At 31.7% G+C, this 17,147-nt stretch overlaps 1 protein-coding gene across 1 annotated transcript in view; it reads right to left on the bottom strand.

Annotated features, from left to right (window-relative positions):
* The window catches only part of LOC127725212 (uncharacterized), a 62,113-nt gene extending 47,257 nt beyond the window's left edge, over positions 1 to 14,856 (bottom strand). Inside the window, exon 1 of the mRNA XM_052232065.1 lies at positions 14,767 to 14,856. Coding sequence (XP_052088025.1) covers positions 14,767 to 14,827 — 61 coding nt within the window. The 5' untranslated portion in view covers positions 14,828 to 14,856. The remainder of the gene's footprint in view (positions 1 to 14,766) is intronic.
* Positions 14,857 to 17,147: the final 2,291 nt, after the last annotated feature.

Genomic DNA, 17,147 nt, shown 5'->3' with positions numbered 1-17,147 from the left:
CCAGAAAAAGTTCCAAAAAATTTCGTTTATATTTAATGCTGTTCGGATTCTTCTTTTGATTTTAGGAATAGAGTTGTATCATCAGCAACTTGGGTGATTTTTAAGCTATGTGTTTTACTATCAATTTTTAATTCTATGCCTCTTATATTTTTGTTTTGCCTTAGTTGGTTAGCCATTTTTTCTACTGACATTTGCCTAATTCCCATGGATAAGATAGCTGTTGTAGGACTGATTAACAAAATATACATTTGCTTGATTTTGTTCTTAAACGAAAATAAAGACATAACCATAGAGTCGTCCTGAACAACCATGAAATATTTGACACACATATCAAGTAATTAATGAATACACATCGGAAATTCAGCGAAATTTAAAATGTTACGCATAAAACTTAACGTACATTACTGTTTAGAGGTCGTATCGATACAAAATTTCGCACAGAAACATTATAGTGTTGAATCAATTTTTTGAACGGAACTCAAATAAGTTCTTATTTTATTTATCCTACAATTAGACTCATCTTACACATCTATAGCGCTAATCATAAGTGGAATGGTTGCATCGATTACGCTTATAACAGCATTTATAGTACTGAGAAAGTTCATAGAAACAACGAGTAGAATTAAACATGTAAATATTATTTGTTTGCTATATAAGATACAGACATACTCACACGTATATATACTTTTTGAATCAACAATTTACGGCAAAAAACGAAAAAAGACTAAAGCTCAACAGAACTACAAATACAGTACAATTTACATGTAATTGTCTAGTTTCTGGACAACTCCTACTCCAAAGTAGCATTACCTTCTAATTTCAATTAAATAACTAAACTACTTGTGCACATTAATTGATAATATTTCTATCTTTTATAAAAAATAAAGTTTGCAACATACAACTTAATTTCAATATCGTATTTTTATCTTCATTACTGAATAACCAATTAATTTATTATCAGAGGACTAATGAGAAATGTTTTTACAATTTTTGCAGAAAAATTTAAATAGTCATTTCTCACATTATGGAGACAAGGACACTCAAATAAGAAGTGAACCTCATCTTCCACTTAATTAGGAAAAAATCACATATTCTATCTTTAATATTAATAAACATATTTGTGTGCGCTCAACTGTCCCCTAACATAGACCAAGTGTAACATCACAACACAAACTAAAAAAAAATAAGTAGCAATTGGCTTAACTCAAAAGATTGGTGCGAGGCACAAAAAAACAACTAACATGAAAATATATTGTGTAACATATTTGGATTTTGATTTATATTTTCAGCAGTTATGACATTTATAGTAATTGATTTTATCCTTTCAATCATTCTTTTTTTTTATTTATTGCATTTTTACATTATAATCAGAAAGCAACAATGTCCAAACAAAACATGTACATTCAATTAGAAAATGATACATACAACCATGAACGGAAAAATTATTGACAACATTAAACGAAAAAATGGAACACTTTCCAAATAAGATCTCACAATATGATCCAATAAACTCGGTTCTCTTCACATGGAAGTATTTCACGCTTGACATATCACTATAACTGCCTTCATCGTGAGAATATTACGAATAATAAGTACCCGTTTAAGAAATGTGTGTACAAATGTCTGTAGGTTTTTTTGAATTTAACAATGACATACTCCTTCTCTTTTTTACAGTCATCGTTAACTTTCTATTCTAGTCTGTAATTTGTGTATATCACCTAACACATGTGCTTTTAATTGTCTCTGTAAACGGTCATTTACCAAAGAACCTAACTCAAACCAGTCCTATTGACTTTCGTAAGCTAACAGTGACGTTGGAGTTTTAATCTATTTTAAATACCTAAGTGCTTACTGAAAAAAAGGATCACCGAATAAGCTCTTTTCCTTTGCTTCTTTTTTTTCAGTGCGTAAAGGGAATTTGTTTCATGAATTATTAACGGTATACCGTATCCTGATTTGATGTGGACTTTTATCGGTTGTGAATTTTACTTCCATTGGAAGGATATTTTAGTTTAGAAATTGACAGCATATAAAACATTAAATAAGGAAAATCATTCAAACGAAAATGGTGTGAGTCGAGCTAATTTAGCAGAGTAAAGATTAAAAAAAGTATTTGTTTGACGGATAATTAATATGAGACTAATTTCTTTAGGCCGTTGCATTATCCATGTTATCAATCAGATTCCTTATTCTAGTAAATTCATAAAAGTCACATGTGTGTATGATGTTCAATTATGCTGTCACTGTTGTTAGATAAGGGAATTGTAATTAGATGAAAGTCTTGATGCGATTAAATCTTCGTACTGGTTGTTTTCATTCAATTCCATACCAATGATTGGTCGTGGTTTATTGCTTCTGAAAATGAAATTGATACATTATTTTGTCACAATTAAACATTTTAAAATAGATGAATAATTTGTAACAATGATAATAAATTGTAATTATAATAGTCAACTAATATTATAATATTCAAAAAATAAACATCTATTACTTAGATATTAAAAAAGTCATTAGTCTGGGAAGAAGGTTTATGAGCGGGGACGTCATATAAAAAGGAAAAGTGTATTGAACTTAAGAAATTACTAGAACACACCCGCGTTATCGCGGGTTCGTGACTGAATTCAAGTCTTACCTACATTTTGTACGCCTTATGTTTAGCCTGGATTTTTAGTTTCGTATTGTCATTTAATAAAGTCGTGTATAGTTTTCTCTGCTTTCAAAATATTTTTGTTTGAACCCTACCTGGTTTTCTGACTACAACTGCAAACAACATGTGACATATACATATATATTTATTCTTTGTCAATGATAGAATTTAGTAGTATCAATCTCTGTATAATGATGAAGTTCATGGATGATTATGACCCGTGTATATAGCAAATCTAAAATACACCGTTTGGTGGTGTGCCTGACAGAGGCAGAAAGTAAAGATAAGTTATTAAGGAACAGGTAAAAAACAGGTAATACTATTGGTATCGGTATCGGATTCGACCCGGAACTTGGTAGCTATTGGTAATATTAATTATGTGGAAAACAGAAAGGCCTGCAATGGTGTAATTGTGTAATCAACACCATTGACCTATATTAGTTATATATAAAGTTGAATTCTTTGATTCGTCGTTTTTACGTCATGCCGGCTAACACATTCCACCTCGTTATTTTAGTAGTAAATGATTGAATAATGTACAGAAGGGAAGGGGAAAATTACGGAGTAATACATGGGGGCTTGAATTTATATTGATTTTCCAACGGGTTGGCCCTTTATGCTAACGGTACAGTACCCAAATTGCACCGAGTACTTAAATTGCACACATTTCGCTAAAATAGCAGCTGAAATCTTAAAATATTTCTTAGAGACTAAACAATTCGTAGTTCGTGATTACGGGAGTGAATTTAAGCATTGCTGCAATTTGGTACTCCTCAAACCCATTTACATATGATTCATTATGGTTTCAAAATTAAAATGGTGGAACTATATAGTAAATAAGGATACATCTACAAATTAAACACAAAATGGAAACTTTTGTCTGGATCATAATTAATCGTAGGTGAAAAAACTGTCAAAATAGGTGCAATGGGTACCCTCACATTAAATATTTTACCACGAACGATAGTGAGGGGTAAAATATCGGCAGGTAAAATCCATATAAATTCAAGCCTGCATAAATTACCTCAGTGTTGTGCTGTATATCATATTTGTTTTTCGTTCATTATTTTGTACATAAATCAGGCCGTTAGTTTTCTCGTTTGAATTGTTTTATATTTGTTATTTCGGAGCCTTTTATAGCTGACTATGTGGTAAGGGTTTAACTCATTGTTGAAGGCCGTATGGTGACCTATAGCTGTTTTGTGTCATTTGGTCTCTTGTGGAGAGTTGTCTCATATGCCATCATACCACATCTTAAACATTTTATATAATAGGACAATAAAGCAATTCTTACGGATCGAAGCGCTGTAAGAGAAGGCACTATTGATAATGCCGTAAGCTGATAGCTTAATTAGTGAAATGCTTAAACGATTAACTATAACATACTTAGACAGTTTCGGACAAAGTAAATAAATATTTCAAAGTGATTTAAGAAAATGAGCTTCATTTGCAATCAGACCACATCTCCTTATTTTTATATTGTAACAAATTTTTATCATGGTTTGTTTATGTTTCCACGAGTTGACGACCTTCAGTTTCACATTTGTGCATTTTCCCGTAGAAAGCTTATATTAGTGCGTAATCGTTAATTGGGTTCATTTACAATGATTGACTTCAGGTAAAATGCATACTACGTGTGAGTATGATTGGAACATCCTGAACAATTCATGACGTTGCCGATCAGCTGACATGAAACATGTTCGTATTTTACCACGGTTGTGTACTCAATACGTTTGAAGCATGTCATATTAGAATGTTGAATCTAAGTTATTGTATTCACTAACCTTTATAGATTCAAACAGTTAAAAACAAATATGTGGATTATAATGATTTCTAAGGATGGGGAGTTCAGTATAGATTTTACAGTTATGTTAGTTTATATATACATGGTACCTTCGGTACAAACAGAACGTTGTTTAGACAAAGAGTGAAGGGTGCAGTAATACACCAACCAACACATATCAGTGCTTTCATTGATTTTGATTTTGCTATACAGATGTGAACACTTATAGTCCTACATTGTGTCAATACTGTGTACTTAAATTTTGGCAATGTACAAGGTCATGCTTTTTTTCATACTGTTTATGACACTGATTGTCCTGATTGTTACTTATATCTGGGAAAATATTTTGTATCTAATATTTGTAATCGACTTTAAACTAGCTGGCAGTAACTGCATGTACTCTACGATCGGTACATTTTGTCTTTTGTCTTTATGTTACATGTTATAACATCTTGGATACATTCTACTTTATTAGTTGTTAAAGGCTTTCACGAATACTCTCTTATATCGCTTCTTCAGTCTTTTTGTGAGTTGCCTTTCATGCTTTGTATATATCTGATGAATCAAGCTATTTCCAATTTGTTTGACAGTTTGTTCTGATGCTGTGCTATTACACCACTATCCAAGGTCAGGTCTTATATTGTTAAACATGAGAGATTTTAAAATTTTCAACTAATTCAATATTTATTTTGGAAAAATATTGATAAAGAAAATCTGAATTTGCATTACATTTAAAACATTTTCTGGTTTCCTGTTTTTGGAGATTTCATGATTATAACTGAGTTTCAACAGACAATAATTTTTTTTTTTTTGGCATGATATTAGGTCAGTTTCCGGATACAATTCTGTTTGTAATGTTAATAGAGTTACATTTGATAAATGTTCCGGTTTCATATTTTCGAAGATTTTATGATAACATTTTAGATTTGTCCTCAAGATACTAATTTCTCGACATGAAGTTTTGTCAGTTTCCTTATAAATCTTATATTGTGATATTTCAATCAGACATATATTTAACAACATATGTTGCTCCATTAATAAGATAAATATTACAATTTCCAAGTTTTCATTGACTAAAATAAAAATAAAACGATTATCTTAATCAATACTAAATTCCCTTAACTATTAACTTGGTAGACTTTTAGCATATTAAATATGATGACACTCTGGACACAATATAACTGACATTATCCTGACCGTAATGAACATAATGTCCAGGATAATTGATTGATTAGTGAATGCTGAAGTACAGTTTCAAATATTAAATGCATAGTCAGGACGATAACATGTAAACTTGATAATTCTTATCATGACCCTTGCTTTTTACCCGACATACTTGGCTGGTTTGCTAAATATTCTGTTTGTATATCTGTAGGTCCACTCTACAGGTTTTGCGTGATTTTGATGAAGTATTATCCAGAAAGATGTGATATCCGTACGAAAATCATAATTTATGCTTTTAAGGATCTCAGGATTCCAAATCTACGCAAAAGCTGCTAGTTTTTCAGAATTATTGGTCATTCCGTATAAGTATTACTATATAAATTATTGCTTTTATTTGTTTTAAAAAACAAACCTGATAACAGTTCACATGAAGACATATCAACCCGAATAGGACACGTTTTTCTTACTATAACCAGCCCAAGCTTTGTTCTTACTCTTAAAATGTTCACATGCTTGGGTAGAAGTAGCAAAAACTACATTTAAAATCTTTGGATTGACTTCGCCAAATAGTGACCTTCCCTTGTGTACATAATTGCAATAACAATGTCAATAAGCAGACTTTGTACTGTATTGAGCACTGTACAATCTCTAAACGGACGATTAAACCAGACACGTCTTCGTTAAATTAACGGATCTGTCAGTTAACGTATGCTTTGTGCATAAGCTTGTAGATCATTATATACTGAATAAAAACATATGTGTTCATATTTTGAAATTAAGAAATTAATAAGCAACAACGATTATTTTTTTGCTCATCGATCGATATGTCGGTGTTGTTTGGAGATCATTTCTAAGTCACAAGATTTAATAAGTCTGGCCATACGACATTAAATTTTTAAGAAACAAATGTATTTGTTGTTTTTAAACCTGCACGTATACGCCATAGCCCATCGACGTTTACTTATGTGGGACCTTACTTTTCTTTGATCGAGACTGATGACAGAATACCAAAGCTGGAAATAGAAACTAACAAACACAGTATGTCTTACTTTTTTATATATTGTTACTATCGTAGTGACATCCATGTTTTAGTTATTGTATGAAAATATTGCAGTTAGACAAAATTATGAAATGATTTTAGGTGGAATTACCTTATACAAAGTATAATCAATAGAATAACTATAATCACAAGCACTCCTCCTGCACCCGCTCCTATATAGATGTACATTTCTAACGCCTCATCTGTAAAATACAGAACATTGCATTCTATTCTTTTACTGTGAATGAATATCACATTAAACTAAGTTGTCTGTATTATTGCATTGTTACTATCAATGCAATAAGAACAATAAATGGTATGTCTTTCCTTCGTTTCTCTTTATTTTTTTATTAATAAAAATCTTTAATTATGGTCGCATATAACGATACATATATAGAAAATTTCTCGTGATTAAGTTTGAAGACAGGTTGTATGGACTATTGTTTTTTTTTCTCACATTTTTTCTGATACTTTTTTAATATGGAGAAATCTATATGCGAAAATATAACTGCTGTTTATGTATTTTTATAAAAGCAAATTAAATGTGTTTACACTAAACTACATCTTAAAATGATTTACACTACCCTCTTCAACTTTATTGTATCCTTTCGTTGTTGCAGTGGAAGTTTCATAATTCCCTTCAGTTTCTATTGTCGAAGCCATTTCTTCGGTAGATAATTGTTGGCATTTATATTTTGTCGTTGCTACTGCATGTGTTGTCGGTATCGTTGTTGTCTTTTCAGGATCATCACACTGTATGTTTAATTGTACTCTGGGACTATTCGCCAGATGACTTATATAATTACTATTATTTTTATTGAATCAATTAACTGGAATCACAATGAAGTTCTTTTAAAAGCAAGTTCAAATTTGAAACAAAATTCTGTTTTTGATCGTCTTTAGTCATATGAATGCACTCCATATGGAGTAAAAAATGTTTCTCCAATTAAGATGAACCGAAGCATGGGATTTCATTCCTTTCAATCTAAATTTAGCATCAAGTGTAATTATTTACCACCTGTTTTATAAATTAAACAAAGAGAAGACATTGTATTTTACTTATTCTGTCAAATTAATTTTACTTGAAATTGTAATTTTAGAATTTGGACCTTTTGGGTTTTTAGTTATTTTAAACTGCATACTTTGATCACTCTTTAAAATTTATTCAACTAAAGTTGCAATATTTACTAATTCCAGACGTTTGTGTGCATATATAAGATAGCCGATGTTAGTTCTATGCATTCAAAAACTAATCAATAAAATTTAGATTCGTGAATTTTATATATAGATAAGAAGATATGGTATGATATAACATGAGACAACTATCCACAAAGGACCACATGGCGTTCATATTAGCAGGTTTAGGTCACCACAAGGCCTTTAACAAATAGAAAAAGGTATACCGTATAGCAAGCTATAAGAGTCCCGACATGACAAAATGTTAAACATTTCAATCGAAAAAATTAAAACAACGACCTCATTAATGCACAAAGCAATAAACCAAAAAAAAATACGATATACAGCAACAAACGACAACAACTGAAATCAGACTCCTGACTTGCTATTAGGACAGGCAAGTACATAATGTGGTAGGCTTAAATCCTCCCTTCATTGGAACTTTGATGGATAGTTTTCTCATTGGCAATGTTTAGTGCCGTAGGTTTAGGAATTTTGATATGTGTCCTAAGGGAAGAAATTATCATTGGCGGATTTCGTGATAACTAGTAGTTCAATGAAGATTCATCTTTAGTTTGTTTCCTATGAAAATTGCTGGAAACCCCCCCCCCCTGTATTTTATTGAGAAAAAACATGTCAGGTCCCAAGAAAAAAAAACAACATGTTTTTATAAAAGATGAAGACCCGGTGCCTAAACTTTCTCCTATGGAAAGAATGACGGAGTTTGAATCAATAGTACATTTAGTGTATTTTCGATTTTAGAGTTGCCTGTGCCGAATGTTTTGGAACTTTATTATTTGCTATGAGGCCAGAATAATGGGCAACCGTCTATTTTGGGTAATTCAGTAAACCGTGACATCTTTTGAATTACTTAGCATGGGAAGTTCAAACTTGAACTCTTAGTCACATTATTCATCGAAAATTCACCAATGGTGTCGGAATCGGATCCTCAATGGTTAAAAAAGCGAAAAAATCGATTATACTTGAACGCAAGTTACACTATTTGATTGATCGTCAGTCTTTTACCGTACTGTTGCGAATAATTTGATGCACATCCAGGGCAAAAACATATTAACAATAAATCTTATATTATTTATAGTCACTGCATGAGTAGATCGGCCAGGATGAAGGGCGAGACATTTGGACTGCCAATCAAAAACTGTTAGATAGGGGAAGATATTTTTGCTGCATAGAGTTGTTGCAAATATTATTTAATAAACACGGATCTTGACACTCTATCTACTTGAGGCTTCGGATTTAACATTCCCATTTTGACTGCATATTTAAAAAAAACTGCTAAATTATTTGAGGTTAAGATCAAATTAATTGACAAGTGATTCACGCTAACGAGTAGTCTGTGTCGAAATTTAAAAATGTTGATATTTGCGCTGAATTTACCAGAATAATAAAAACAGTTTGCTCAAGCTTTTGGATGTTTGATGTGTGCTCTACGGACTCTATGGAAATTAATTGAATATGATTGTCTTATATCTCCATTCACACTAATAAAAAGAGACACTTTATGCCATGTGTATATGAAAAACACTTCCCGAGATTCAGTATTTGAGGAATGGGATTAATAATGATAAATTTAATATCATATCTTCCATTGTCAAATATATACTATTTTAAACATAACGCTGACACGGTCGAAAACAGCATGGATTTCGTTTTCAATATACTAATTTTGTTCTATCCTGCAGACAGTTTTCTTTTGAACTGATAATCAATGGCGTCCTTTTGGGGATTTTGTAAGACATTGTACAGTTTAATATTTTGTATGCCACTAATTTTCTCGGTGTATTAATCATAGAAAATGAAAAGTTGAACAATGTAGACTTACTCCTAATTACAATCCATCTCCAACGCTGGAAGGAAAGTATTTAAGGTATAAATGGATTAATTTCCCCAGTACTACATACTTTTGGATTTAACTTTCACGACTTTTAAAACACTTTGAATATAATACATTGGAAGATGTGTTGCATTGTGTTCTCATGATGGGGTTGTGTATTATAGAAAGAGGTGGGTCATTAAACAATCATAAATTGTTGACAAACTGACAATGCCATGTGCAAAACGAAAGAAGACGAAAGGACAATAGGTTCTCAAACCAATATATAAAAACCAATGACATAGCTATATAAATCCCACCTAAAATAGGGATAAAGATGAATGAAATCACAAAAATACCACAAAACATTCCAGCCAGTTCTCTGGTCATTTTTGGTGTTTGGGTAAAGAATCTTTCACATTTAGAGATTTTACTAAATTACATATTTTATATATTGATCTTGGGAGGGGATCGATCTTGAAGCAGCTTCCGATGGATTGCGTATAAAATAGATTGGGGTCCATATGCTTATAATTTGGCTAAAACAAAAAACGTTATCCTTTACAAATTAGAGATCTAATTTTCCTTTCTATGGCGCTAAAATACGTTGCATTGTTTTCGTTATGCTACATCGCCGAGCAGAATTTGATTTTCCCGTCGTATCTCAAAACGCTATACGAATTACTGTCATAATGTTGAACGTATTGCTCGAATTGTATGCCAACGCAGTAGATTTCTCATGCTTAAAAATACAGATTATTTTTGTTCCCTTAACATCGCTGAAAAAACTCGCAGTTTCTATTTTTCTACTTTCGTGCACAAAATGTAACAGAGGAAGAAACATCGTGTATTTTATTCACATTTCAATGATGCAACAGAAACATACCTCTATATATCTGCATACAGTATCCTCTGATAAAATTGCCACTAATAATTCTTGATTTCAAGTCGATAACACCGTTTTTTTCTAGACCAATTACTCGATTGTAAGTACCACTGGTACATTGAATTGGTTTCAGATTGCTTATAATTCCTGTAACGTTAGGATAATCAACATCAATAGCTACTCCACAGTTCTCTGTCGATGGAGCTGACCTACTCAGTCCTTCATATTTTCTCATTTGTACAGTATAACTTCCTGTATTATTATTTAGACCGACACGACATGTACAGTTAGCCTTCTGTTCCATTACACGTACAACTACACTGTCAACTTGATAATTTCCATGATTACTGTCTTCTACTGTGTGCTCATCTGTACACATATCTACCACTAGGAAAAGATTCATCGATCAATGTTATTACATAAACGTGTGTCATATCATGTGGTTATTAAATCAGACTAGGATGATTTAAGATTAAATATTGAAATGGAGGCATGTTACGTATTTTACTTTTGTTGTTGTTTCATTAACATTAACCCGTGTCTCAAATATCCTTTTATACATACGCGTGTGGTGAACGGTTTTAACTCGTTCTTTCAAATTTAAGTAAGTGATATTTACACCAAAAATACGAATTCTTTTTACGTTTTATAGATTCCATTTAATTGAGTACATATCTGATGACAAAACAAAGAAAGATATGTGGAAATGATTTACATAAAATTTTTAATATATTCGATTTCATTGCGTTCGATGAATATTTCTTGATTTACCTTCATGAAGTGGGAACATTCAAAGCTAAACGGGAAAGGTCAACTTGAAACATACCAGTATGTAACTATTTGTACAGTTTTGTAACGGCAAGTTGATTTAAAACATCATGAAGCTGTAAATTCCGAAACAAATTCATACCATTATGAAAACAAAACCTAGAGTGTATGAATACAATATTTGATGAAAACAGATTTTTAAGTTTAGTACCTATATTACTGTCAACGCCAGAACACGGGTCATCTACAGCATGTAATTCTGAAAAATATAGTGCATCTCGTAATCGTTTCTGTGAAATGAAGAAAAAGTAAAAGAACCCGAACGAATTATTCAAGATTTGAAATTTGTGATTCAATATTTCATGGTTAAAATTAGAAATCTATATTCAATATCATAATTATGAATTCTAATTCCAGCATCTGCATCCCAAATTGTGTTATTGAGAGGTGCATTACCTTTATTATCAAAACATAATTTCAGAAGCTCAGGAAAAAATATATGGCATGATCAATTAAAAAAAACCTATAATTTGTTTTCAAGCATCTAATAAAAGATACCAATCAAGGTAAAACAAAACCTGATGGAATCGAATGAACTCTAAAAACAGACCAGTGGCGTAGACAAAGAAAAGCATCTGTTAGTAATCTTGCATCATCCTCCATGCGATTCCAAATTTAACAAAATTTTACAATCGTGAATAGGACACAGTCGACAAATTTACAGATCAGACGATTATTCTAGTATCCAAAGATCCATGACCACACAATCATATTAATTGAGACACGAAAACATCGTATCCGCCAACCAATATATAAAGGTTGCCGTCAAGTTATGTTTGGTTGATTTTTCAGCCGTTTTTTCTCAATACGTAGGTGGAGCACTTTTGGGGTTAGGAGAGCGCTTCTATTAATGAAGCCCATAAAATGTGAACATGCAAAAACAGTCGGGGAGCAAAATACGTAACCATTGTATTACCAACTGTAGGTGAAATACCAATCTACAAAACTCAACAAATAGGTTCAGCATTTTTATGATATCTTTCTCGATATGCATGTATATGTTGTAGGAGTCAGCTTGGTTCTTCACTAAGTAAGATTTTTTATTTTCTAAAACATGGAATAAGTATCTACGATTCCCATTTTTGCAGAAAAAGCTCTGTTTTATGAAACGTTGTAGTCGATCTTTCAATTCAGTGTTGGGAATAGTAAAGTGCATCGTAAAAAAAAAATAAAAAGTTTTGATATTACTGCAAATGTGTAAAGATTTTTATTGAAGATTTTGAAGTAAATTATAAGAATGTGTAAAAATTCACATATTATTGACACCATTAGATGAAGATTTCTGAAGGCTATCTTTTACTGTAGAAAATATTACGAAATTGAGAAAGATGTCAATTCGAATATCTTTTTTATAAGGCTTTTTGTGAAGTTTAGATATCAAATATAATGACGGAAGATTTATTGTCCTATGTTATGTTTTTTGTGATTTTCTAAAAATCTCACCTTTTGTCTGTAAAAAAAAAAATAAGAAAAATGACGAACTTCATTAAAAAAAATCAAAACGGAAAGTCCCTTATCAAACTGCAAAATCAAAATCTTAAACACATCAAACGAATGGAAAACAATTGTCATATTCCTGACTTGGTACAGACATGTTCTTATGTAGAAAATGATGGATTAAACCTGGTTTTATAGCTTGATAAACATCTCATTTGTATGTGGTATTCTCAGATTTGCTGAGAATTCCAATTTTTTAGTTAGACATTCCAAACAACGATGTTTGCATATAAACTCTATTTTTTATGATTTGTGAGCTGGAACAAAAAACATATGTGCCGTGACGGGAGGATGAAACATTCACAACCTCATGCCTTTTGAATGAGGACCCGTGTGCTCTTGCTATATCGAACTTTTCTAATTTAGCACTGATCAATGCAGATAAAGAGTTTAGTGTAGGCTCATCTGCCTGGCGCTTTACCAATCTTCTGGTATAGTGATTCAACTGCACCAATCAGTTCTTCTAGTTGATTGGGTTAAATATTCGATTTTTTTGGATCTTTTTCTGTTATCTCCTTTAGTTGCTTAATATTTACGATGCCAAAGTCCCAGTTGCAACATGGCCAGCTGGACTATATTTGTATTGGGACGATGATCATGTACAATCGGGAGGTTTTGATTTTACATCCTTTAGGGATATGTGAAAATTAAGTTGATATTGAACCAAATGGTATATAGTATATGACCCTGAGCTCTTTGAAAAGACGCATGGTATTGAAACGAGAGGTACTGAGTTAGAACTGTCCGTTGTCTAAATCATCAATGATAGGATCAGAATCAATTCGATCTAAGTGACAAGTTGTTCGGATAAGCTTCCTGTGCAGCCAAGAATAGTTTGTAAAATGTATGGTTGACATTCATTGTAGAGTTCCACACAAACTTGAGTCAAAAAACAAATTACATGAACGACGCACACGTTAGGAGAAGAATTTGAGCGAATATATCTTCTACAATTGAAAGTACAAGACAAGCATGACCATAGCAAATCAATGAACTAACAAGACTGAGACTGCACAAAAATAAAAAAAAATAAAAAAAATTTAAAAAAAAAAAATTAAAAAAAAATTAGGACTTCTTTTGAGTCCTGGGTATATGCAACACAAAACGAAAAGCTCCTGTTTGACAAGTAGCTTCTATTGTGGTGTTAAGGTTATTCACATTTATTGAAATTGTATGATAATGTCGTATAATCAATCGTCTATCTTCCAATTTGCAAGTGAACCTGCTATCAAATTACATTGGAAAACTACGATCGTTTTAAAACTTAAATAAAAAAGATAATAAGATGCATCCTTTATTTAAGTAAAACACCAAAATCATTATATGATGATGACGGATATTTACATGAATCGGCAAACAAAAATAGTTTTGATGTACTATCATTTGGATTTAGAAAACGGAAAAGAGGAAGCATATTATTTATTCAGAAACATATAACAGTAACAAAATTTAGATACAAAACATTTTTTTCATTTTAACTATTTCCTACAAGAAAAAGCCAAGGTAATAAAAGACATTGTAATGAAAAACTTACACCTAACATTATCCATTGATCTAACAAAATGTCATATGTTTTATCTTGTTATCAATTGAGAATCTGCATATCCTTTCGGCGCATCTGAAATTCTCCGACTTATGAGTTTTGAATGCTCCTTTAATATCTTCAACCTTTTCATAGTCTCTTTCAGTTATTCAGCAATACTAATTAACAAGCTTGAGATTAGCGACTATGAACACAGTCGAATGATAATGAAATGATATGGTGACATCAATTTATTACATAAATCGATAACAAAACCACAAAATAGACTTAATAAAAAAAAAACGATAAAAAAATTACCATTCAACAAATGTAAAAATTGTTTTAACAACCGGCATGGTGCAAACAAACTTTAATAAATCAAATCCTTACCTGTTATAATGGTAAATAATAAAATTCTTGGCAAAAAATATATACAACTAGTAATCTTCATTGTAATGAGTAATAAACATTACAGTAATGAGAAAGTAAGCTCTGTAAAATGTAAACTGGTGTGTATACTCGACTTTGTATCACACTTATTATTCAGTGATCAATCGATAAATTAGCCGTTTAACTTTTCACTATTGTGATAAACTGTAAGTGTTACATACATTTTTTTTTTGTAACCAAAATCTCCTTTATTTTTTAAAACATATCTTCGTTTCACAGCGGGCACCGACAAAACTGATATCTAAGGATTGTATGGAGGAAAGTGTATATGAATATTTTACCATGTCGATCTGGGGTTGCCTTGATAAAGGTTGATTTCGATAAAAGCAGATGTTGGTTAATATACTTATAAGTGTCTCACAATACCGATTTTTTGAATTACTAAAACTTAGGAAAGCCAAAAAGAAAACACTTCTTGAATCATCAATCTCAAAAAGCCAATGTTTGTTATTTTACTGAACTTTTAATATAATCAGAATATCTCTTTCGGTTTCTTTTTCTTTTGTATTACCCAATGAACTACATAAAACATATTGTTTTTGCAATTGATAAACTGATAACTTACCTGCACATTATATATTTAACGAAACGCTACTTTAAACGCATTACTTACATTCCGCTTGTACATTTTGAAGCAACAGCTATTTGTGTAACACAAAAATGATAGAAAGGTCAATGTTATACATTCTGTTGTTTCAGTTTTACTGACTCGTATTTCCGCAAATACTTATTTTAAAAATTTATATTTTCAACATTGTCTTTTCGTTATTGTGTCGATAAATTTTAGTTCTGTTTCAGCAAAAACTTGATCCGTACTGTTATAGTATGGATATCTCACTGTTGTGTCAGTACAAATTTATAACCGAACTAAGTCAATGCCGTAATGCTTATGTATTTACGTTTTTAGGAATGATGTTTATTTCAAAAATGCCTTTCACTTAAGATTTTTTTAATAAAATTATCTGAGTTATCTCCCCTTATATGACTAACAAAACTGTACCAAACAGAAAGGTATTCTGTATTTGTAAAAAACTCATCAAAGATAACAAGCTTTTAATTTGCTACGTCAAGCGCGCGTTTCTTCTACAAACGACGCATCAGCGGCTTTCGAATCAAAACAATTAGAAGGCCGAATCATATACAAAATTGTAGAGCACCGAAATCCAACATTTGGGAAAAGTTGCCTCAAAACACCGGCTAAGGTCAACTATATCATTTAATTAAAAGTGTTTCCATCATACAAAACAGAAAAAGACTTTATCATTGATATTATATATGTCAACACTGACGTACTGACTACTGGGCTGGTGATTCCCTCGGGGCCGACACGTCCACCAGCAGCTGCATCAATCCAATGGTAGTAAAAGCTCATTAACGATACCAGACTTATATTTGCTACAGCAGAAGCGCGGTTCGTCGACACAAGAATCATTAATTGCATTAGAAACATAGTTTGAAAGTCAAATCAATTATGACGTTGACTATAAGTCGAACAATGTAATAATAAGATACGTCACACACAATTTCTTCATTTAAAAGAAGTCTTTTTCTGCTATTTAATCATCCCAGATACAAGAAAACACAATCTACCTTCACATTTGTAACCTTTTCTTGTTGTCCGTGTTCACTAATATAAAAGAAGAGAAAATACCACGGGACATTAAAAACTAGTAAATCGAAGAAAAACTGACAACGCCATGACATTAAACTAAAAAACAACGAAAAGACACACAATTCTCCAAATGGTCTTGATTTATAGATTCTAGGTACTGACGTTGTTTATCATCCTAATTACGTGTTATGTGAGCCGAGGCTCCGTGTTGAAGGCCGTACTTTGACCTATAATGGTTTACTTTTACAAATTGTGACTTGGATGGAGAGTTGTCTCATTGGCACTCATACCACATCTTGTTTGTTATTTGTCTTTGTAAATTATTATAAAACGTTTACTGTTTGGATATTTATACATCCCGCCATTGTGTTGTTGTGCTGGGGTCATTTTTTTTGTAATCTTTTGTTTCATTTTTGCGTATGTGCTTTGTCTATATGCCATTTTGTTTTTCTTTGTTGACATATTTGTTTGTTTTTATAGTGATTGAGATTATAACAAACCATGTTTAAACCACCATTTTCTACATAAGGAAATGCCTGTACTAAGTCAGGAAGATGGCAGTTGTTTTACATTCGTTTGATGTGTTTGAGCTTTTGATTTTGCCAATTGTTAAGGGACTTTCTGTTTTGAATTTTCCTTGGAATTCGGTATTTTTGTTTTTTAGAGTTTTACTAGAGACTGGGCAACATAAACCTCACCAAAAAAACCG

The sequence above is a fragment of the Mytilus californianus genome, unplaced genomic scaffold, assembly GCF_021869535.1.
Source record: "Mytilus californianus isolate M0D057914Y unplaced genomic scaffold, xbMytCali1.0.p SCAF_15, whole genome shotgun sequence".
Classification (NCBI taxonomy): Eukaryota; Metazoa; Mollusca; class Bivalvia; order Mytilida; family Mytilidae; genus Mytilus; species Mytilus californianus.
This window is presented reverse-complemented; position numbering and strand designations above follow the sequence as displayed.